Raw genomic sequence first — 26,332 nt, 5'->3', positions numbered from 1 at the left:
GATAACAGCAGTATGACTTCTATTATATCCACAAGCTAGAGAAGTAATTCAGGTAGTGAAGACTGAAAAGGGAGGATATGGCACATAGCTACCTTCACAAGGGAGAGGCAGAATAAAATAAATAAAGGAGTCATGGCCACTGTGTTTAGAGGAAGTGATACACTTTCAGAAAGCATTTAAAGAGGAGTAAGATGCTTTCACAGTAAGATTTTAGTGGAATTAATTAGGAGAAGATGGGAAAAATAAAGTTTAGAATTTAATTTCAGAAGGAACAGATGTTGTGGGACAGTGGCTAATACTTTGAGTGAAAAATATGAACCCCAAAATGCAGGTGGAGAAAACAAAGTTTCACTACAGAATTTAATAAATAAATAAACAAACAAGCAAATAAATAAATAAAATAATCAGCATCTTACCTTTTAAGTAATACAAAAAAAAATAATCTTTTCAAACCAAGCTAGGTTATAAATGCTACTTCAAAGACTCTTCCAATATTGTCTTAACTACTTAACAGGAGTGTCTAGGACATTATATAGAGATGAAAATTGCCTTAAGATATAGCTTGCAGTGAAGTGCTGCACATGTGATGGTCCTGAATAAGTAGATACCCCAATCTCTTGGCCTTTCACCTAGGTTTTTGCTAATCAAAATTCCTTGAGTAATGCAGAGTGGCATAACATCTTCTGGATGCCTGTTTCTGCATAACTTCGAATTTTACTCAGAGGAATAGCCCAATAGTAGCTGCCAGATAGCCCTTATTGAAAAATTGGCATTGTCATATCCCAATGACAGTTTGTCATTAATTAAATTTAAGTTTCCATTCTGATTTACTAAAAGTGGAAGTTTTTTAATGTTTCATATTATCATTTCCAGAGGTGCTAAGCTAGACTCTCTTCTGGAAGAGTCTCAACTTCCTTTTTTTCATTATCCATTGATGGTCTGTTTAGGGGAACAGTGCAATTTCTGCACTCTTTTGCACTGACAAGTTCAGAGGGGGTCCTGACACTGTTAGAAAGAGACAAGTCTTCCCAGCGGCACAAAAAGTAGACTTTTATTAAAGAAAGCAGTGGGGCCAAAAATTGACATCTCTCCCTTAATATTTTTGATGAATTCATAAACGGGACTTCTGGCCTTAAAATTACAGTGTGTAGACATGCAACAGTAAACGATTTTACTTTTCATTTAAATACTGATTTATTTTAAATCTTCCTACACGTCCTATTCGCACAGATGTACAGCTCCAAATCTGTAAACTCTGTTGTGAACAGACTCGGAACAGCGTGAAGATTAGAATAGTCAGTACCTATGCTTATTTTCAAAACAAAGAAAGAATTCCTGAATACCCAAAGATTAACACTGACAACAAACAAACATAGCTGGCCCAGTTAATAAACTTATAAATTACTGGTCTCTTTATTGTGTTGTTTAAGAAAAACTGTTTTGTGGCCCCTGATCATTAATGTATGGAGATTATTGATCCCCTTGAAATTCATCAGTCTGTTGAGATACAGCTTGTTGTTGAAAGACCCACTGTGTATCTATTGTTTTTGATTTGTCTCGATAACCAATTTACAGAAATGTAAAACTCTATGATCTTTAAACTCCTTGTAAATAATACTTTTGAAAACAGTTTCATCATCCACCCACCTGTAGGAAATATATATATATACAAACTATCATATGGCTGATCAAATGATAAATATATACCTTGACAGGCTACACGGTTGACTGGAAGATTGTAATCTGATTTGCAGACATACTGAACAACCACAGCTCTTCTGAGAGTGTAGCTCTCAGTGAAGGGAGGGTCACATATGAAGTGATAGATCTTGTAGTTTCACTGCATGTTTTTGTAATCTGGCCAAACTGTATTCTGTCAGCCCCAAAAGACTAAGAAATAAGTAGCAATATCCCCCCAAGGCCAGTCTCAGCTGTTGATATAAAAAGAGCCATTATATGATCATGACTTCAATCTGACCTTCAGGTTTTCAGGCTAAAAGAAGACTAGCAGCATCTAGGACAGAGAGGGGCAATATAAGACCTAAAAATAAACCAAATTATTGATCTATATATTTTCAGCAGTCTGATTCAGCTGACACATTGTGCTGTTTACAACATCATGCAATAACTCACACACAAAAAACATTTCAAGGCTGTTCATTTTGGAACACAAGCTGACATAAAGCAAAAAATTCTGAATTAAGGGGAAACAACTTTGATGCCTTCCAATTACACAGCAAGGCATACATATAATAATGAAATTCAGGGTAAACATAGCCAAAATTCCCTAGTTACTGTATGGAAGGTTTAAATTACTGGTTTCTGCTGTAGTGAGAACCTTCTTTTTTCGATTATTTGTTATTCCTGTTCTCAATGATCAATTGACATAGCTAATACTGGAATTAATCCCTTTGTTTACAATCATACTTAACACCTTTCTGCAATAAAAATTAATCTTTTATTGTATAATTAAGCTTCATAATTACTATCGATGCACTTACAGAAATAGAATAAATGTGTGTAATTTCATTATCATTTAGAAGGTGTGACACAATTTTTGTGAAAATAAGAGTAGAGAACATCATGGTGATGGAAAAAACAGTAAAAATACTCCTGTCTCTGGGCAGTCATTTATACCTGTGCAAAGATGTCACCAAAACTGAAGAATAGGTTCTTTTGCACCAGAGCAAGTAACTATACAAAGTGCATGGAAATAGAAAATAAAGCCCACTTTTCTGATCAGTTTCAGAGGAAACCATAGCATTTTTATTGGAATTACTTGCTGTTACATTAAGTAAAAAAATTACCAATATAGTTACAGATTCACAGTAACTGTGAAAGATAAAACATTCCTTCCTTCCAGTAGAGCATCTTCTCTTTGTGACAGCTGAATAGGCTGTCATCTGAACTGCTGCAGTGTTTTGAGAAGATTACACATGGTAGAACTGGATCAATTTGAAAGCTCAGCTGCTTTGAAGAATGTAACCTGGATGTATCCATGTCCATGTCCTTTCCCCAAGATCTACTCTTCTGAAAAAGGGATTACCTTATTTTACTGAGCTGGGGAAAAGTATCCAGTATCTTCTATGAATTACACTTCCGAGTAATCAATGTTTTCTGTGATCTCTTTGCTGTTACTGCTTTGAACCAAATACTCAATGATCTGTCCTGTGATGCTAACATGGAATGGAGCATATGACTTTTTTAACACTAGATGCAACATTCTTGTTTTGATGCTAATAAGTGGGGAGTAATTGGCAGACACAGTCTTTCAGACTGCATTGTAGTTTATTCTGAAAATAATGGAGTTGATGAATATGTTGAGGATATAAGAACTAATGCCCTACAAAGCGAGTAAAACTGATCAAAACCAAGGTGTAGGCAGCACTTAAGCATACCTCATTTCTCTAAACTAGAGCTCTAAACCCCCAAACTCCCATTTCATGGTGGATTGACCTTTGAAGGTTCTAAACTTGGCAGATTACTCAGTTGAAACCAACAGTTTTGCCACCCAGCAGAACTGACCCACTATCAGCTGCAAGAAGTCAAGCCCCTGCTTAGCCCTTGTCGAGCTCCACTGAGATCCACAAAACTGGCAGTCCTCTGATCCACTTGGCATGCACAGCTTGAAATAATACCTCTCACACATGCAGTTAGAGTTGCCTTAAAACAGCCATGAAAGGAGTCAGTCTCTCTTTCACATAACCTTAGAACCATACAAAAATGCAGTGTGGAAGGGACCTCTAGAGGCCATCTAGCCTAACCTCCTACTCAAAACAGCGTAATTTAGAAGTTAGATTAGAGTCAGGTGGTTACCATGTTAGCTCAGGAAACGGTTTCTATGTTTAGGTCAGCATAAGCATATATTTTCCCAGAGAAAATCACCCAGAGATAAGCATCAATAGCAGCTGGTGTGCAGAGAGAGGAAGGGAAGGGGGCAGAAAGCTGTGGATCTCATGGGTCAGAAAGAGCTGGCGTTTTACTAGGAACATTGCTGGTATAGCTAACATTTAGGGTACTCACTTAGGAAGAGGCAGTCCTGGGTTGTAGTCCCAGAGTATTTTGCCTGTTACTTATCTTACATAAATTACAATCTGTTAAAAAATGCACAGAAATAACTCTGGACATCAGGGACTCAGACTCAGGACTCACTCCTTCCCTGTCTGAGTGTCCTTACCCTGAAATGATCTGGATTCTGAACTCTTTTCTAATGCCAGACACCTCACACGTACGCACTGTGATACCAATGTTGGATCTAGCCACAGAATGCCATAATCTGGCCAGGAAATATTGAACATTTACCTGAAAATACATATTCACCCCTATTAAGAGTCATTTTCATCAGACAAAAAATGCAGGTATGTTCAGTTAACAATTTAATATTAATTTCTTGCAAGTAGCGAGTTTCCCTTTTAGTGTAATACTAGCTAATACACAAAGTGAAAAACTGGTGGGTGGTTTGAAAGATTAACTTTTTCAAGGAAATATTTAAGTTCCCACACATCACTAATAAGAGAAATTGACGAATTAACTAAATGTGAAAGCAGAAAGTTCCTGCAATTTGCAGCTACTAAGGATATGATATAACTGATGATAATTATAAAGCAGTTATCTCCTGCTACTGGTTAGAAATCAGGCGGGTTTGACCATATAGAGGAGAAACAGTAGCAAGGCTATTATTCTTTTGGCTTGGGCAGGGGGTAGGAGAGAAGCATGTGCATTGGTTGGTTTTGATGTATTGGTAGCTGAGGAAAATATTTTCTGGTTAGGGTTTGAGATTTTTTTCATAGGATTAGAGAAGTGCATACCCAGAATAGTTCAGAGATAATGATTAAAAATAAATAAATAAATAAATAAATGCTCCTTAAATTATATTGAAATATCAATAAAGTCACAGTAAGGAAAAAATCGGGAACCAGTGATATGAATCAAAAATCAAAGGGTCACTAAATCCCAAATATTATGTTTATGAAATAGTGTGCTAATTAGTGTGCTAACATGTGATTACAACACATTTATTGAGCTTTAGGGGTGGTATAAGTGGTACTGAGCATAAAATTAATAAGCATAGCACAACAAAAATCTCCAGAAAATATTTACTAAAAGTGGCTTGTTCAGATCATCTAGAGTGTAGAAATGTACTATAAAATTAAAATCTATTTAAAATAAAGTATCTAAATTACATGAATATTTAGTTGATATTCATGGGACATAAAGAACTCAGAGTTTTTTGTTCCTGATATCAGGGTGGCCTTAGATTTGCCTTTGTTAAGCCTGCTTTTCTTTGACAGTTAGTAAATCTTCAGTTGTAGCATATGGTGGAATTGTCTTTAAGGTACTTTAGGTGTATTTTCAAGCATAATTTTTTTATTCAAATAATTGTTAATTTTACATTAACACAGCATCTTTTTAAATATGAAAATTGCAGTAACTACTTTTCAGTTAATATCTTGGAAGCTGGCATGAGAAGGTAGGTTCAGCTTCAGGCAGCCTGTTCACAATACTACTAATAATAAATGAGAAACATTTATTAAACAGGAAGAAAATTTCTTCATCTCACAGCTTTGTATTTTTTTCTAATCTAAGTATTCATCTTCTTTGAAAATGTTCCATTATTAATTAAGAATAAAGCTACTCTCTTTCGAAACAAAAGAACTACTGTATGGTGTGGTCTCACATCTATACTAATTTCTGTTCAGAGAAGTTTAGTTTCACTGTGTTTGTGAATGGGTTAACAATGGAAGACTATAACCAAAGGAGAGTAACACCTTTTGCTGCAGCTTAGTCTCTAATTACGTTAGTTTCTGGGTTTGGAAATGAGCAAGAAATCAGTGCCTGTGGCTCATGGTCATCCTGTGCAACTTGTCAGAGGCCAGCTAATTTATTTTGATGAATTTTGTTAGGATAGCATGCAGGGTGCAGCCTTCTTCCAGATTTTCAAGCAAGCTTGAAAAATAAGCTTTGTATAGGACAGTAATTTCCATATATATTATTCTATTTTCTCTCTTCTTTATACTTACAATATCAAGTAAACTAAAGAAACTGCAATAGTGAATGGTCTATTCTGCAGTTTACACAGTGTGATTAGGTAGTCAATATATCTAGAAAACAAAGAACATTAAGAACATTAAATCTTACAGTCAGGCTTCTATCCTAGGCATTTTTTTTCTTTTGATGCCTGCAATCACATGTGATCAGCCATAGTACCAAAAAGATTCCCATACTTCCCTGGTTAAATACATAAATAAGCGGTACTGCATAAGTTTCATTTATCATAGCACAGGTGAGGTAGAGCTTCTCAAGACGTCATTTTTGGCTTACTGATTTTGTGCTATCACAACATTTTCGTTAGAGTACTAGAGTAGCTAATGAAGAGTCATCATGAAGGTCCTACCATGTCTTGCCACAATTCCCCCAAACCAAAACATGCTTTTCCATTGGAAAAAAAAGAAAAAATATCTAATGTAAGATTCACCTACTGAGGCAAGGTAAGTTTGTCTACTCATTTCTCCATGATCACAGCTCCACCCTTTTTCTCTTTCTAAACAGTATGAATTGAATGGATGGCTCTAAAATTCTGGATTGTGTTTTTATAGGTTGGTTTGGCTAGTGAAATGTGATTTGTATCATCACATTTTGTGCACATGTGCATGCAGTCTGTTCCATCTCCTCTTGCCAAATGTTTTCTTGGTTGATATGCTACTGACCAAATTTGGTAGAAGGTTGAGTAATGCACTCAACTTTACTACAAATGGTGTGAAAAGAGGAAGCTGGGCAGAACGCTAAGGCTAAATGTCTTGTTTAAATGAACCAGGCTGGCATATGCTCATTAGGCATAAAGACCAGGTAACCACAGAGGAGATAGATATTTCTAAATTAAACTTTTCCCCAGCTACTAGAGCGGTTTCAACTGCAGTTCACACCTTTTTAAACAGTAAGGGTTCTAATTACAAAATGCAAATTTTCACTGTATACAGATGAGTGATGTCACTGATGGATACATATACGGTGTGGGCTTCAGCCATGGGATCAGATCTTAAATTTATTCTCTATTTCATCATGTGTTTTAGATGACATGATGTAAAATGTTACTGTTGGTTATCTAAACATCACATTCATTAATATGATGAAATTTGTTTTAATGACAGCCCTAAATATAAAATATGGAGAACAGAGGATAAAGATATACAGAGAGATCATTTTTAATTCTAAAAATACTAAAATATGAATTTATGATTGTCGTGGTTTGAGCCTGGTCGGCAGCCAACCACCATGCAGCCACTCTCTCTCCCTTCTCTTCCGGCAATAAGAAGGGACAGAGAGCCAGGCTTGGGGTTCAAGATAGGACTGGGTTTGGAAAAAAATCACCATTTATGGGCACGAGCAAAAGGCAGACTCATTAGGGGAAGAAAAAAAAAGAACATACTTTTTTTATAGACACTAACAACACATAACAGAGTAGGACAGTGAGAAACATTGACACATCTTGAGATCACCTTTCCCCCCTTCTTCCCGGGCTCAGCTCTGCTCCCAGTACCTCTACCTCCTCCCCCCAGTGGCACAGGGGCAGGGAGTGGGGGTGTTCAGTCAGTGCTGCCACTTTCTCCATCTTCAGTGGGGGGAGCTTCTGGAACTTGTTCCCCCTGCTCCATCGTGGTCCCCCTCTCACAGGAGACAGTCCTCCACAAACTTTCTCTGACCTGAGTTCCTCCCATGGGCCGCAGCGTTCCCCACACTGCTCCATCGTGGGTCACCAGCTTTCTCCAACTGGAGTCCCTCCCACGGCTGCAGCCCTTCCCGAGCTGCTCCAGCATGGGACACCCCCGCATGCTGCAATCCTCCCAGCACTGAACTACAACAGTGAGGTTACCTTTTCCCACAAGACCTCAGCCTTCTTTGGGCACAGCACCTTGATCATCCAGGCGAAACACTTCACAGGCCATAAATCAATGTCTGCTCCACCATAGATCTCCATGGGTGGCAGGGGGGGCCGCCCTGCCATCTCCCCACAGGATACAAGGGGGTCTCTGCTCCGGCACACCTCCCCCCTCCTTTCTTCCTCCGTTCCTCCACTGACCTTGGTGTTCACGCAGCTGCTGCAACTCCTCCTCACAAGTCCCACTGCCCGTCACCACGTCCCTTCTTAAATACGTTATCGCAGAGGTGCAGCTGTTTGGCTCAGTTTTCCAAGCAGAGGTGGAACTGACTTGGAGCTGGGGGAGCTTCAAGAAGCTTCTCACAGGGGGTTGCCCCTATAGCCCCCTCCCCAGCCACTAAAAAAAACCCTACCACTCACTCAACCCAGGACAACAACTCAACACAGAAGGGGAAACATCAAGTAAAAGCTTTTCTGCTGTTCAGTCTGATCCTTATATATATACCCCATTTTACAATTATACTCAAAAATCCTATATTTATATCATTTTTTTGAAAGTGTCTTCTAAAAGACCTTCCATTTCCAGCTCAAATGGAACTTGCTATCACAGTACCATTAACATTGAAGCTACAGAAGATTTAGAAGTTAAAAATTCAACTAACAGGGACAGCAAAGAGCCATGTAAAACCCTGTTGGCAGCATATTACTTGCTCAGTGTTGTTTCCCACAGGCCTTCCAAGCAAAGACTGGAAAACAGCATTTCTCTCCCCTCTTGGAAGCAATTTGAAACAGGTGTTTTGAGGTAGGCTTGAGATGACGGTCCTTCCATCTGAAAAGTCTTGCAGCTTCAGCAACACAAATTGTACATATTACAGTGCAGGAGATTAAAGAGGAATCAGAGCACCTGAAAGCAGGCATGCTGGCAGCAAAATATTCACCTATACCAGTGAATCCATATCAAAAACTTCAAAGATGGTATACCTAAAGCTGAGATTTAACAATTCAACTGACGTAACTTGAACAGTCACAGCAGCAGTGTTACATTCATAGGTGCACAAGACCTTTTTAAATCAATGTCAGTCTCTATTTCTTATGGATTTTCCAATATCAAATTAGTGATTTTTATGGCAATATATTAAGAGGTTATGTCTAGGTCTCAGTTAGAATTTTTCTTTTTCTTAAATTTCAACACCACCAAATGGCATTAATGTTCAACTTCACTGAAATTTTTTGGACGTTTATTATAAAAATTATTTAACACTAATTCAAATAGATTCCACATACTACTTAAAACTTACCCCTTTTTTTTTCTTCTTTCACACTATCTCATTGCCTACCAAAATGCAGCTCCTCCAGAATATTAATTTACTGAATACCAAAAAAACATTCCAGTGTTTCTGCATTTCATTTAGGTTGAGAATGCAACAAAGTCTGTCTAACTAACTCAAAAAAGCTTTATTTAGTGGCAGATTGACTCCTGAAACAAATATTATTAAAATATGCTCAGATAAGCTATGAGTTTTTCAGGTCCAGCCATTAATAACTAAAATGCTGTTTCAGTGCCTACCTAAAATTACACTTGGTGAATATGTGGACATAGTAAAAAAAAAAAAAAAAAGATTCTATTGTGCTATTTCTGACCCTGCAAACAAAGAAATACTGAGCCCATTGTTTAAGTAAGAAAGGTTTATGTCCTTTTGTATCCAGAGTTCCAAATGGGAAACATATAGGACAGGAAAGGATAAATCATATTTTCACACAGCAGCAGATTTTCTTTAACAAATGCTTAACTTAAAAAATATGAAGGCCATTAAAACACTGTGTTATAAGACCTCATGGGTACACTTCAAACTGTCTGATAAAGTTTAGTATTAGCGTATATACAAATTGTCATACTACATGTTAAAGCATTTAATACAGACAAAAGAATAAAACAAGACAATTATTAACATGCCCCACCATTAGTATTTCTTGGTTAAGAAGATATTATTTAATAGCTATCCTTTGAAAAAAATGTAAAAATATCTTTTACATATGAAAATGCCTTTTAATGCTGATGTGTGAAAGCAGTATATAATGCTGTGTTTGGAGGGCACACTAAACCAAAAGCACAACTTTCTTTCAGTACTGGTGTAACCTTATTAGTTGTTCATGTCAGGATGAAGGAAGATAATCATCAAGATGATTGAAATACAAAAGACCATTATAGACTTCTGGAGTATTAGATAATGCCAGCCACCAGGAAACATGTTGATTTAATTTCCATTTTCTCCGTAATACTTATGTAATATTTATTTTTAGGTTTTTTTAGATTCAGAGGTCTCTTTTGGAGGTCCAGCCTGTAGGGGGTCTCACAGTAATGGTGTGAATATAGAAGAAAAGGGAAAAGATGTCCTTGCTAGGTGTATCTTGGTAGCTTCAGTAGGACTAATCATAAGAGAAAAGAGATGCAGGAGAGGTTAATTCAAGAGAAGAGAGTTCTGCAAACCTACTAAAATCTTCAGTGCAAAATCATATCCCCTTTTAAAGCTGAATTAACACTGCTTCATTTTTGGAACTGCACTATCATTTAGATTAAAGGCCTATGGTCATAATAAAAAGGGTTTATTATTACAGGAATATAGCTTTAACTTCTGTATGTTCACATTTCTAATTTCTTTTGTTTTCCCAGTTTTTCCTATTCAATACTGTTATCGGCCTTGTTAATAAAGATCTGAAAATTAATTAAAACATACTTGTTAAAAAGAAGAGATTGTACTCAAGATCTAGGGGGTTTTGTATAATATTGGCGATGTTCGTTCTGTACCATGAGCCGCATCAGAGATCAAGCAGGAGTATTAACTTAACTTTACTGAAATTTAGGAGATGCTACCTTCCTTGATTTCCCAATCACCACCAATACACTTGTACAGAGTTTAAAATGCTGCTGGAAAAAAAATTTCATCTAAATAGCTTTCCATTTTTTGTGAAATTACTTAGAGGTCATTGAGATTAACCTAGCCTGATAATCTATAGAAACTCCTATAAAAATGAGACAGGTATGGATGTTCTCATGTCACCTCTTGCCTGTGTTCTTTGAGAAAAGAGAACATGCTTCACATTTCATTAATATTGTCATCTTCCACTGTTACACTTAGATAATGAGTATGAATGGTTTTGGTTTTCTGGTTCAACTTTAATGTGTATTTGGATTAGAAGATCTGAAATGTCAAAAGTTCTTCTAAATTCCTTCCCTTAATTCATAATGTCTATAATAGAATTATCCTGGTTCCAGTATTATCCTGTTTACATTTTTACATAAATTTAATATCTGGGCTGCTGAATACATTTTATGCAATGAGAAATTTTAAAGTTTCTTCAGTCTCTACTCATAATGAAGATATTCAAGTCTGTCAGCATACAAGGAGCTGACGTGTTGCTAGATTTGCTACAGTTTCCCGAACTTAAAGCTGCAGTAGTGATCATCCATTCATCTGTCAGGGCTGTGCACCTAGTGTTGGACTGAGCCCAGCAAGATATTGGCAAAATAATATTTTTTCATGTCATATAATATTTCCTAGAAATAAATCATTTTAACATTGTATTTTAATGAGTGAACTGGTAGCATCTTCCATAGTTTTATGGAAAATTTTTTTATGAGTGAGACAAATGTTTATTTTAAAGTCCCCAGGTAACTTGGGACTATATTTATAGTTTGAGCTTTATTAAATGTTTATGAAATTCTCTTAATATGAGAGGTGTTATGCAAGAGCTAACCTTGTTAGTACAAGCTTTACTTTAATTCATCTGTGGCAAAAACAGCAGAGACAAAACAGTGTTTAGTACTGAATATAACTACATCACTTAGATATCCAGTTCATATGAGACATTTTTCATGAAACATAGGATAGTACCTTTCTGAAAAGCTAATTTATTAAGCTTTGCACCCATCAAACTTCCACATCTACATTTTGCATAGATATATACTGTACCCATCTACATACAACTGCTGGGTTTCTCCCCACCCCATATACCTCTTACTTTGCCACCTGTAAACATTGTTCTTTGATCAAATTTTCTGAATGTGCATTAGTTCTGTCCATGATGAAAAGTCTTACCTAGATTGTGAATATGCTATATGTTGTTTGTGTGAGTGTACATTAATCATGTATCTGCTGTCTCTTCGGAAATCTACATCACAAAAATATTGTGGATTCTTAGTGAAAGTGCAAAAGGTCCATTGCTTTCTGAATAACTTACAGCATCTGGTCCATGCAATCACAGTAGGCTCATAGAATTGGTTCAGTTCCTTTTGAAAGCATCAGGCATGCTTTGTGGTTGTTCTCCATGTTTATGTTCTTTACATAGTTCTACAGTTGCTTGAAGAACCATGGTCCAGCATATATTAACCCTAACTGGCACTTGCTGTCACGCAGTGCTAAAATAGCTAGGCAACTGCATTGTGAATTCATGCAGTGGTGTGACAGAAGTATTTCTTTAACAATTCATGGTGATATTCTTAACAGATGGCTTATCATTTATTATTTCTGTTATAATTTATTAAAACTATTATGCTACTTTACTTTGTTTCTAGTTTTTTGATTTTTACTGTATGCATTTGCATTCTTTAATAAATTTAGATTGAAAATGCCTCAGAACAAATCTTATGAATATACATGTGATACATAGCGATACGGGTCTCTCAGAGTCTCTTGAAATTGTACAGTTTGCATAATAGATAGCTAAAATAAAGTGTTCTCATGCAGGAAATAAAAATAAACTGTAAAGTGTCCCAATTAAGTTACAAGTTCAAAGTTAAAAAGAGAAGAGAACAAATATTTGTGTGAATTAATCTTAAAAATAAAAAGAATCAACTAAAGTTAGAGGAGTAAGATGATAATTCACTGTGGTTGCATAACAGCTTCTATGAATGCTTTCCACTCAGTATCCTTTGCAAGATGCTATCAGTTTAACTGGTAAATATTATTCTGTCTACATAACAGAAGCTAGAGAGGTTAAACGACAGTTTGCCGAAGATCACTGAGAAACTCAGTGGCAGAGTTGAGAGTATAATTCCCAGATCATCCAACATCTTGCCTGGCGTTTTGCCTACATAGTCTGTTTTATAAAATAAATTGTACAGGGAAGAATCTCTGTGTTTCTCCAAGAAGTGTCAAACACTAGTGCTGCATGTGGTGCTGCAGAGCCTGTAACAAGAGTCCCCTACACAAACCAGTCATCCAGTGAAGCATATGGCCAATGTGTTGCAAAGAACATCAGCCCAGTTTGGCTGCTTGACACTTCACCAAGAAACGCTATGCAAAACAAGGGCTTTTGAACACAACACAAGGCACAAATGTTGCCCAGTACCAGGCAGGTCTTCTTCAGGGGAAAGATGTTAGAAACATCAAAAAAAAAAAAAAAAAACACAAAGATAACACCAGTAACACCACAAGGAGTGTAACCCAGTTTAAAGTGATAAAGGCTTACTGAATTTTTTTTTAATTAATTGTCACCTGATAGTACTTCTGATACGTATACTTCCTTTCTCCTTTTGCTTAACAGAACAGCAGCCATTAATAAATTTTCATTCTTCTTAAATATCTTTTCTTTCAATTTCAGTGAACTGCTGTTATCTTTGAGAAACCAAAAGCTACCATATACTTCAGAAAGATAAATCTGTCTAAAACTGTGTGAATTTATGACAGTTACTTTGATCTCACTCCATATTTTTCTGGGTATCTGATTGCAGCCTTTCTATAATAAGTGCCACCTCAAACTTGTTATCTTAGAAAGTGAACACGTGAACCTAAAAAGAGCAAAAGATATTCACCAGCCCTATCTGTGTGAAACACCTGAAGCAAGATTGTCAGAGTTAAAAAAATGTATTTGAATCAAGAGGCTTTTAACTTGCAGCAGTGTTGGTTTAACAGTGAATGGAATAAACAGGAACATATAGGAAAAGTTGAGTTTTAGATTAGGGTTCTTTATGTAAAGACAAAATACAATACATCTTATTTAACTTTGAAATTTTCTCTTTATAAATAGAATAAATCTTACCACCTAATACTGCTTGTAAAACACATCAGTTATAAATACCTTCCTGCTTTCACCAACAAAACCAGTATGAGATGGTATTTTATCAAGGTTGAATACCCCTACATTTTTTAAAGATAAAACCCATCACAGCTAGTATGACTTTTGCTACTTAGCATTATGGTCTTCTCTTTAGTAAGATGCAAGGAAGCTTGTCATGTCCCAGGGTTCAGAAACTTTTTAACACCGAATATTTTAGTCTTGTCCCAGTGCTGCTCCTTACTCTTAAAAACATTTCATTCCCTAAGCCAACTGCTTTACAATTCAAACTATAAGGAGAGTTTCACTGTCCAGAAGAGATAAGTTAATAAAATGTCTTTTCACTAACAGTGAGTGTCAACATCTATTTTAAGCAATGGAAATAGTAAAGACCTTCTGAGTGAATTGCTAAGTACACTGAAGTCTTCCATCTAGACAAGATGGCCAAGATGACTGGCCAACACCAGTATCCAAAACTTACAAGGATGTCAGGCAACAGCAAAAGGGTAAATTCGCCTCATATTCAATCAGTCTCTATTGAAACTGCCAACATGAAACCCAGTAAGGTGTTTTCTTTTTTTTATTTGAGAAACAAAGTCCCATCTTCTTTCTCTCGATCCAGCAAACAAAAAGTTAATGAGTGTTTGTCTTCACTTCCCATTGCATGGGAGTAAGCAATGCAGAAATGTAAGTTCTATAACATTATGAATATGAAACTCACAACCATCAGTCAGCCTCTCCTGTTGTGTGTGTCTAAGAAACTAGAATTAAAAAGTTGGATCCATTTCTGCTAAGATCACTTTTACAGTGCTGTTCCCTCATTTTGTCCACTTGGCTTGTTTTTTTTTTTTTTTTTTTTCACTCTTCAGTTTCACCTAACTCAGTATAAACCAATCTATGAAAAAATGTAACTAAAATGAGAATAGGAGCCAAATTGCAGGGGAATAAGTCCAATTTACATTGTGTTGCTCTGAAATGAAGCACACCAGCTGGAATTGTCAAGCAACTGCAAGAAACGTGTGAAGTAAGATTTATTGTTCTTGTTGTCTAATCCATTGCCTTCATTGTCTGAAAATCCAGCAGGAGAACATGGATATAAATTTTATAAATAGCAATTCCCTTGCCACATACACTCACACTGCTCTCAAATACTAGGAAAATATTCTTGTCAACTCACGAGGTGGGGGTCTGAAAGTATTAAGACTGCTTAAGAGACTGAGCAATGCCTATGCTTCAGCTTGTTGTCAGCTATGTATTTAATACATAAAAAATATGTAGCACCATTAGTTAAGTACAAGTCCTAGTTATAACATAAAAAATAGATGAACAGCCTCTGCCATCACCACAGCATGGTGCTTAATGGCTGCTTGAAGGTACCATATAATCTTTTGGATGGCTTAATCGTTTCTTCACAGTTCAAAGGAGAAGAGTGGTTATTAACCCTGGTGTTCTCACAACATTTTCAGAGTAGAATTTCACTGAATAATAAGTGCCACTTAGATTACTAAGGATAGGACCTAAGGTTTATACAACACTTGCTGTTGGAAAGTTAAACAGAAAGGAGCGTGCTGACCCTTATAATTTTATAAGATTATGTTTGAGAAGCATGAAATTCCTCAATCTTGAACTAGATGAAATCTCAAATCCCAAATCACTGCTAAACAAAAAGCAAATAAAAGCTGACAAGGTTGCTGACAAGGTATTTCTCATTCCAGTCATCATTTCATTTCAGTATAATTATTCATTTTAATTACTTTTGAAAATCATATTTTCTAAACAGCATTGCTTTTAACTAGCAGGGGGATAAGGAATAAGTAGAAGTAACTGGTGGAAAATGTGTATGATTTCCTGAATATGTCACTTGCTCAAATGGGTAGTAACTGAAGGTTGTCACCATCTAATGTTTGTTCACTGGTCTGTGTAAAATGAAGTAGAGATCTGAGTCCCACAGGATTTGGAAAGCACTTGCAACACAGAAGGCAATAATTAACATCATTGCTGACAGTCTTTACAACTACACCAAGCACTGATTAGAGACAAAAACATAATTTACCTTCTTATCCTTAAAGATTTTGTTCCTTCATGTCAGACTTCACTCAGAATGGAGGAACAGCTAAAGGAAATTTGTTTTATCTGGTGCCCACACTATGCTTGTTCTTTGCAACAAAGCAAACATTCCACCTTACAGAGCCAGAAAATCAAGCAGTACTTATAAACATAATCCCATCTAAATAAAATTTAAATGCAATTTAGATAACACCAGCAGATAACAAATCCATACTTTTAAAGGAATAATAACAAGTTTTAGGTATTGACAAAAGTAGAAGTGAAGCAAAAGGCAGTAATGCTGTGTTATTCTTCTTTGTCACAACTTTAGCTGTACTAGAACTATAGCCTCAATGAAATTTGGACATTCATGAAAGTTTTCCAGACCACAAAACTCAAGTTGAAATAGCTGTCAAGGACACTCACAGATCTTTCTCTAATTTTTTCATTTCTGGTTGCCTAAACATTTTCTAATGAGAGTAGACTCTTTTATAATGAATTAAAGCCAATGATAATAAATTAGTTTTGGGAGAAAAACACCACATCTGCAAGAGAAGTCGTTCACTGGCCATGAACAAGCTGGTAAGGTTAACATGTAGTGGATAAATGAATTTGATGATATGCCTAATTATGCTGATTTTATGGACCAGATATGCCACTTAATGCTTGCTATAGGGAACAAGAATCAACCTACTGTGTAAAATTGTCAATGAATTTATTGGACCTGGTAGAGATCATGAATTTCACAGAAGTTTAGTTTTCCAAAACACCAAGTAATTGAAACTTAATCCTCAAAACCACAATAAAGCACTTTTAAAGTCTGTCCTGTATTTGCTAAGTTTACTGAAAGTAGGAATAGATACACTGCCCGATTATTAACATGGTGTATTTCTTATTCTAGGTTCTATCCTTAGGGGCTGATGTTCTACCAGAATATAAACTCCAGACACCTCGCATCAACAAGTTTACTATATTGCACTATAGTCCTTTCAAGGCCGTTTGGGACTGGCTCATTTTGTTACTGGTAATATACACCGCCATATTCACCCCTTACTCTGCTGCCTTCCTTCTGAATGATAGTGAGGAACGGAAGAGGAGAGAGTGTGGATATTCATGCAGCCCACTGAATGTTGTAGACTTAATTGTGGATATTATGTTTATCATTGACATTCTAATAAACTTCAGAACAACATATGTAAACCAGAATGAAGAAGTGGTAAGTGACCCAGCAAAAATAGCAATTCACTACTTCAAAGGCTGGTTCCTAATTGACATGGTTGCTGCAATACCTTTTGACCTGCTGATTTTTGGCTCTGGCTCTGAAGAGGTAAGCATAAATGAATAAGAAATATTGTCTTAAATTTTTGCTTTACTACAATAAACTGTATCTCCTAATATATTTTTTGCTTGTTAGTTAATAGGCTGTTCAGTAGTTCTGCCCCATCTTTTAAAATTAAACTAAAATGAAATCTTCCTTAGTAGAATCATGTACAATATTAGCTTTCATTGACAGAACAAGTTGAATGATTCAGCTAATATTTTTCAATTTTACCATATTTGATACTGTCTTTACAAACAATAAAATTAATCTATCAGGTATGAAGTATTTGTTCAAACACTTTTATTTAAGAACTGCACCTTTGATTTGCTGCTTGCTTTGTAAAAACTGCTCATAATGCATATAAGTGTTGTGCTGGCATTAAAATATTAGAATAAATTTCCTCTTTTCAAAATCTTTAGATCAGTGTAAAATCGATTCGTTGTGGTGTGAACTATACCAGTTAACAAAAAGATCTGGTTGTTGCCTATTTTATCAAGAATATAGACTACCAAAAGAAATAAAAAAATATTATATGGGGTTAACCTTGACAGACATGTCTAATGTCTTCACCCTATCCGTATCATAGGTTAAAAACATGTTCAATATATTCATCTGAAAATTGCCCAAAGGTGTATAAAACATATGTTATGTTCTGGATGCCTGACCCAATTCTGCCTCCTTCCAAATAATTTTATTTAATTTAAGAAGGACTAAAGTTATTACATATTTTTTGGTGAAAACTGAACTGATGAGTATTGGAGTTTTTTGTGATGCGTATAACAGAGCAGTTTGTTGGTTTGGGGTTTTTTTTAAATAAAAGCAGCAAATCAAGCAAAATATGATCCATTCACTTTTCAAATAACACAATTCCATTTCTTAAAAATACCATTTTGCACATACTGACACAAGAGAAACAGGCAGTTTTGTCAACTATATCTGCAACTCATTAACTAAGAAGAGAAACATGGAAACTACATATTAATCAGAAAATTTTAGCATGAAAATTTACCAGTCTGACTGTATGCTTCCATGTCACAATGCAGATAATGCAAAAATGTTTTCATTTTAAAATTAATTCCTTTCTATTAAAGTCAACAAATATTTTTATGTCCACCCCAAAAGTTTGATCTGAATTCTGAGCATATCACAGATATCCTCACATATTACATGTAATCTTAATTAAGTATGCCTTTAAGGGTCAGTATAAAATAACTGGCACATACCTACATGCACCTTGAGAGTCTTGTGAGCATACTCAGTCTTAAAAATTTCAGAAGTAGGATGAATATCAGTCATGCTTTTCTTAACTTATTTTCTTAAATTTTACATAATGAGAATGTTTTCCTGTCTCTGTACTTCTGAAAAAATCATTATAATAATGTAGTCTAGTTCAGGAGTCATAAAAATCACTAATAACATTCCTAATCAATAGTGATATTCCTACTAATTTGAATATAAGCATACACAATCAAGGTGAAGGAAGAATCTGGAGAAACATGTAGATAATAGCATGCAGGGAATGCAACAGGAAGAAAGAGAGTAACATAAAAGACAGAGGGAATGTGTTAATAGTTCTCTTACCAAAATAGAACTTTTCTATTCAGAAGGTGACTAAAAAGCTCAGAAATTCAAGAGAAACTTTGAACAACTTTTGCATTCATTATCTGTGGTAGGTCTCAGTCTTTCTACATTTTTTTTTTCTGTGGTTTTGATAACACAGGCACATGAAAGACAAACATTTTGACAATGCCATTACTTCTAACATGGACCATCACACCCCTTCAGGTGTAGTCTGCATCCCTTTCTCATCACTGAGCACTCATCACTGTCAAAAATTATGTTCAGTGACGGGAAGTGTAGAACATCAAGAAATACAACAGGGACCAATTCCAAAGACCATTGAAGGAATGCTCTTTGGATTTGACCCTGAACGTCATTCTTCCACACCTCCCCTGTTACAGACATCCTTAAGAGTAAAGTGCCAGATGCTAAAGTGATGCCAAACAGGTAACTATAACATAAAATAATGTGACAGATTAGTAGTAAAGTGGATTCTGGCAGGTGAGTACACAAATACAAAAATGTGGAACTTGGAACAGAAATTATTGGACCATGTAATGACTTTTTCAATATTGCAGATATGAGTAAATCAATTATTTATTCCCTCGAAACCTAGTAACTGAACAGTATCACTATCTGGAAAAAACTAGTTTGTTTACCTAAGCAGCAATGAAACTATACAGATTATGACCAGTTCACTATGCCATCGTGACTTCTCTCTCTCATTCATTGTATTGAATATATCAATCATTTTTTCTAAGCTGCTACTTACTGCAGTTTTTCTTCCTACATTGCTAACTGTATTTCCCCAAAGATCCCTTTTTGATAGTTGAACAAGAAAAAGCAAACATAAAACTGTTAGAATGGAACATTTTTCATTTAATAGAATTTTTTCAGTGATAAGAGTTATCTTTTTTTATGAAATAGCTCTTTTCTGTTATCTAGAGATTCTTCAAATAAGATCCCCTACAAGCAATTGTATTGAATAGTCTTTTTATTAAACAACATAAGCTCCAAAGAGAGCTACCATATGTGCTCACCCAGGTTTAAAACACCTTGATATCAAACTGAGTCTGGAAAGGGCAGGAGATAATAATCCAAATACCCCATGCAGCAACACCTGAATGCTTCTATTTGAGCCATACTTTATCAACTGTAGGAAGGAAACAGAGTAAGACAGTTAACTTTCCAATTGCTACAATAGGGAACTAATATAATTTGAAATTATTTTTTTCTGTTTAAGCAGACTTAATACAAAATTATTTTGGCTGGTAGTAATCCATTCTCTTTATTTTCTGTGTGCATTGTAAATATTAAGTGGTGTCCCTGATACATGGAAAGATAAATATAATAAGTAGATGGACGTTTTATTTTCTTTTCTTTTGACTGTTTATTTTTAATCATTCTGATCAGCTGAAGAGTCTGGGTTGGATTTTAAGCAAATAATAGTTGCAGTGGCACAGCTCCTTAAAGCACACACATAGATGATGTGCATGTACAAGTGGGATGATGCTTAAGATTATTATATATTTTTAGATATATTCATTTAAAATAGAATGTTTTAATATATTGATCAGATTTTCACTTCAAAGACGGGTACGTTGTAGGGAAAAATCAGATGGATATATAGGTAACCAGAATTTCTTCCCTTTCGTCTAGAATCTACTGCAATAAAACATACAAACAAATGATGGTAACAGCCTCAGCAAGAAAATATTCACATTTATAGTTTTATTAAATTGAGACAAGAGAGAACAATCAACTGAAATACGCAGAAAAGCATGAAGACTTTTGTTTTTGCTGTTTGTACAAATAGTGATCAGAGCTATTTTACAGAACATAATTAAAAAGCCCAGCAACAGGTAAAATGCTGCCTTAGAAAATTAAAATAAATACATCATGATGTACATATCCAGCATACTCACAAAATGTAAAAGTGAATGTGTCTTCTATTTGTATCAATAAATTAAGAAAATAAATGGGGTTTGGCTAAAATGAAGACATATTAATCAAAGCACTCTTGTTCTCTTCGTTTTGATGTCTTCACTCCATTACACAGTGTATCTGTTAAAGCAAACTGAAGGAAGAATCCCACATTTCTAGAATTAGAGATTGAACTTCATAGTCCTGACTGCATCTCCACTGACAGAATCAGTACTTTACCCTCTTTCAAATTAAAATAAGTTTGAAAATCAAGCTCAGAAAACATCTCAGCAAGAGAGTAATATAGTTTCATGTGCTCAATTTATCCATTTCCTTGGAAAAACTAATCCAATGAATTTCAAGTCTTTTACACCGAGGACTGCATAGCTGATCATACAGGCAGTCTGCCTTTGCATTCAAAACTCTGTGGACTGAGTACAGTCCAGGATGATGCAGCATTAGGGTATAGTCTCTGGAAATTATTTAGGTGGCTGGCTAATATTGGAAAAGCATTTACTATCAACTTTTTCTTCCCTTAATTGTTTTTCAAGATGAATTAATGAGGAACCCCAGCACTGCTTGAGCAGACAATTATTTGTAGACCATTTTGACAGTCCTTTATCAATGGTAGTTGAGGCACCAGTACCCTGCTATAAATAAGAAGTTTTCGTTAGTTGAAATATTTTTTTATTTTTTTTTAATTGCTGTTTGTACTAACATTTTCAGTATCATGATGCATACAGCATAAAGATCTTCAACAATGACACAGTGCTCAGAAGAGGCTATTAAGGTAATGGAGCATAGACTGAAAGGCCAAGTTCTGGAATGTATTAGAGATTTTTCCTGAGAGAGAGAAAAAAATTATTCTGCTTGATGCTATAGTACTCATATTTAATAGATTTATTTAGAGGCTACAAAAAAGGTAGAAAGTTGGTGATGGTTTCAACATAAAATGTAGGTGACAGGAAATTATTGAGAAACTGAGGACCTTATGATACCAAGAAACTGGAAAGGACCCTATAGCAGACGAAATACTGTGTATGCAAGTGATCATTAATGCACATGGGAAGAGACAGTTTGAGCTACTCATACACACCAGTGAGTTATTTGGTTTAAAAAAAAGACAAATAAGAGATGACATTATAGATTTATACATTAACAGTAATGGATGTTATGAAGAAAAACAAAAAAGACACACAAAAATAACAACAACAACAACAAAACAAACCACAAAAATCTAGAGGAAACCTAAGGATTTGGTCCTCAGTGAGAAAGTCATGAGTCATAAATGGCTTTTTGCACAGGCAGAATATCATGTATGCACATAATTATTTAGGTGATACCAGCTTCCTCTTCCAGTCTGATACAATAATAACTTCTGAATAACACCCTCTGCAATCAGATAAATTGATGGCCTCCTCTTTCAAATCATGTCATAATCAATTGCTGTCCATCAAAATAGCTCCCTGCTGTGGTCATTTCAGCATCAGGGCTTAGGAAATTTAGAGTATAAACTAATCTCACTCTTAAAAAAGAAGACTAATCAGAGTTAAGGATAGCCCCTCATAATATCTAAGGATTTCGTAAAATAAATTCAGTGACCTATACTTGGAAAATGGAGTATCCATGAACTCCTGTTTTTAGAAGGTCATTTTCTCCCCCAGAGAGAAAATAATTGACAAACTTTAACCTTTCTCAAGCTTATTAGTAGAACTGAATAATTAGTCCAAAACAACTAAAGATATCTTCTGTGTGGTTACTTAGCTCATGGAGAGAGACATATAGGCATGAAAGAACCATTGTAGGCATGATGTAATGTTTATTTTTTGTACTACTACTAAAATTAAAACAGAAAAAAACCCAATACACTTTTAATCCAGGCTTCCCTCCTGTAGTATAGCTAGAAAAAAATCAAAAGGTGTTTTATAAGGCCAAATAGCACAATAGCCAAAGAAAGAAAAAATAGGAAAATTACATTGGCTATACTGGTTAACAAAATGTTAGATTGGCAGATTGGAATATATAAATAGTGCAATGCAGAAATCTAAGCTGATCTTTTTTATTTGTCTCTATAATTTTGTTTATTCACAATGAAAAAGTAAATTAGAGGAAATGGAATGTCTGTTTTGTCAGAATCTATTTAAAATGGGTATTACCTTAGGACCTTTATCTTTTTAATAAATCTTACCAATTAAAAAGGACTTATTCAATGTACTCTAGGGATTTTAGATTCTTAAATATACTTAAATATGCGCTGTGTTCCTACTGAATTCCAGTTTAGGCAAATATTTAAGTGCCTTTCATAAATGGAATACTGTTTGCACTGCATATACTGTAGTGGGGGAAAATTAACCTGTACTCATCTTCTACGAATACAGATTCACAGTTTCTGTATCTATGGGATTCCTATGTGCTTTTGGCTCACAGTAAATGTTGCTACTGAAAAAAATTTAAAAATAAAAAAAAATTAAAATCCTGATGTCAGTATCCAGCACTCTTGAACTTGTAGTCCAGCTGATAAAGCAAGGTATGATGAAAACAGAGGACCAAGAAATTCAGAGAAAAGAGGAGCATCTATCAGGTTGTTATTTACAGACATTATTTGCTGGCACCAGATGTGGTAAGGTGGGTAACTGACAGAGCAGTACATCTGCCTCCTTGGGTGCTCTGCTGAGCTAAGTGCTCCAGCACATCAAGGAAATTATATTGCACGAGGCATAGGTCTGACACCAGGTCCCTGGCCCAGTGACATATAGGAGGTGGACTGTTACTGCATGAAGGCTACATCTACACTGAGAAGTGGACGGCATGTAAAGGCACACCAAAACATGTGGATTGTGCTTTCCACTTCTACTGTCAGTTGTATTTTAGTGTCAAATCCTCTCCACTGTGTTAAATAAGATTCAAACTCAGGATGAGTTTCTTGATGCTTTAAAGAATATCTAGTCTCTGTCATGCTGATTTCACCCTGAAGAGATGGACTTTGCTTGTATTATATACCTCCCGCATACTCCAGAGCTCACACTGTTGCAGTATCTAAGCATGGGATTGACACTGAGGTTGTATAATATGAACAAGTCTTATATAAAGAATGGGGTGGAAGACTGTTGACATATTTTGGATTCACAATCTACCTTCTGATTTATTTAATAAGCACTGTAAGAATATCTTGCATAATGTAAATGTATGACTACACCTGTAATAGAATTGTTCCAACATCCCACAAAGAACGAATGTTAGCTTTTCTTAAGACTGCTCTTTTCCTTGGGGCATCATAAATATTTAAGCCTGATCTACCTTACAAAAATAAGAAGTACCTAATGTCAATATTCGCATGCTGAAGCTCAGCCTAGACAAAGCTTTTTGAAGGATATGGTCTTTCAGACTGTTGAGGTCACAATCAATGAAACAGCCTTCTTTATGTGGCAATGAGAAATTCACCCTGAAATTATTCTCTGTGATGTTAAGTTGAACCAAGGAGTGTTACCCAGTGTTACCCTACATTATCCTCTTGCTCATTTACTCAGAAGATATGAACAATACAATGAGTCATCCACTGACAAAAGCAGGCAATAAAGCCTCTTTTTTTGTTCCAATGGCTGTGGGATTTTACTCAGAAACATGGTAAATGCAAGGATTTAATAAAACATAAAAACTAGTCTAGCACTTGTTGAAAGAAAGCTTTAACGTGACACATACTACCATCAGAGTGGTTTGTGAGGCTCAGAAAACTTTTCCAGTTAAGTGTTATGTAATATACATGCATGTTAAAAAAAGAAAGAAAAAACTTATTAAAAACTTATTCAGTCTTGACATTTACTGAATATTTATGTTCAGACTTAATGGAGGGAAAAAGATAGCTGAGTTCTTTTTGAAATCAAGTACTTACTATTTACAATGTCAATCACTTTTACAAGGAATTAACAAGTATGAAAATTATTTACTGGTTGAAAATTGTAGATTTACATTAATAAACTTTAAATTCCTTTTAAAATATCAGAACATTAAAGAGGCTGCAATAAATCATAGTGCAGGTCTGCACTAAAAAGCTTGGACTATATTCCCGGTTTATAACTGACCCATTTTTTTATAATGGTATAGTAATTTTATTATTGTCTTCCACCACTACTCCTTTAAGCTTCAGGATGAAAAATGCAAAAAGATTAATGTGGAATCTGAAAACAGTAACTTTTCCATGATTTTCTATTCACAGTGATTCATCTTCTTTTACCTGTGTAGAGTGTTCTGACCATTACAAACAGGAAGAATGTTTTCAGAATAAGATACTTGCTCTTTGGGACATTTCTGCCCTGTTCCTTCTCTCTTCTAGAACATGTGTGCCAGAGCATTGCAAGGAGTCTCTAAGATAAGATTGAATATAGTCACACAGATTTGTTCAAACTTCATAACTACTTATTACCTACAGAGCCAGTCATATGAGTAGTTCCAATAACTTACAGACTTTTTCATGACAAAACATCATGAATCTAATGGATCATTTAAGTTCAGTAGGGCAGATTGAAGAGTCCAGATCAAGAATAATATTCAAAAAGAAAGAGTATTCAGCAGATAATGACAACTTCAATATATCTGAACCTAAAATGTGCATTTCTTTCTGTTTTCTTCATTGCTTTTACAACAAACTTGATAATTTAAAGAAAATTAAATTAAGATTATATTGAAATGTGTTAATCTACTGGTTTTGTTAATTCCCCAAAATAATGGAATTTGCACTGGTTTATGCATGCTGACTATTCATGAGAGTACATTTGCTAACAGAGAAAATCAATTTCTATCTTATTTTTACAGACAACAACATTAATAGGCCTTCTGAAGACAGCTAGACTGCTGCGTTTGGTGAGGGTAGCACGGAAACTGGACAGATATTCAGAATATGGTGCTGCAGTTCTGATGCTCCTTATGTGCATATTTGCACTAATTGCACACTGGCTTGCTTGCATTTGGTATGCCATTGGAAATGTAGAAAGACCTTACTTGGCTCACAAGATCGGCTGGTTGGATTCTTTAGGCGAACAATTAGGAAAGCATTATAATAAGAGTGATGCAAGCTCTGGACCATCCATCAAGGACAAATATGTTACAGCACTTTATTTTACCTTCAGCAGTCTGACAAGTGTAGGATTTGGAAATGTGTCTCCAAACACCAACTCGGAGAAAATCTTTTCCATCTGTGTCATGTTGATTGGCTGTAAGTAGTTTTAGTGTTTTTGTTTTTTTTTTTTTTCCCTCAGTATTTGAGCAAATGACTTAACAGTCTAAGCTAATAAGATTATAAGCATGCAGCTGGAAGGGCAAATTACCAGGGAAAGCAATGTTTAATGTGAAAATACATTGTGAGTCATTCAATGTCAGGAAGTAGTCAAGTTGCTTGACTACCCAAAATCTGTTATCCAAACTGTCAGAAGCTTTGTGTTGTGTATCTGTCTATAAGTAAATCCTGTATAAGGTAGGAAGCTGAATTTTGAGTGGATTTAGGAAACTATCTTCCATCTTTTATGGATAATCATAATTACATTTCATTTGTTGCTTTA

The 26,332-nt window shown here is 35.4% G+C and overlaps 1 protein-coding gene across 4 annotated transcripts in view; it reads left to right on the top strand.

Moving 5' to 3' along the window:
* The window catches only part of KCNH7 (potassium voltage-gated channel subfamily H member 7), a 237,449-nt gene that overhangs the window by 168,780 nt on the left and 42,337 nt on the right, over nucleotides 1–26,332 (top strand). For all 4 annotated transcript variants that reach the window (XM_033007898.2, XM_033007897.2, XM_033007899.2 and 1 more), the window contains 2 exons: nucleotides 16,878–17,303; nucleotides 25,590–25,989. In XM_033007898.2, coding sequence (XP_032863789.2) covers nucleotides 16,878–17,303; nucleotides 25,590–25,989 — 826 coding nt within the window. The remainder of the gene's footprint in view (nucleotides 1–16,877; nucleotides 17,304–25,589; nucleotides 25,990–26,332) is intronic.

Source organism: Tyto alba, unplaced genomic scaffold (genome assembly GCF_018691265.1).
Source record: "Tyto alba isolate M040663 unplaced genomic scaffold, T.alba_DEE_v4.0 Super-Scaffold_7, whole genome shotgun sequence".
NCBI classification, from domain to species: Eukaryota; Metazoa; Chordata; class Aves; order Strigiformes; family Tytonidae; genus Tyto; species Tyto alba.
This window is presented reverse-complemented; position numbering and strand designations above follow the sequence as displayed.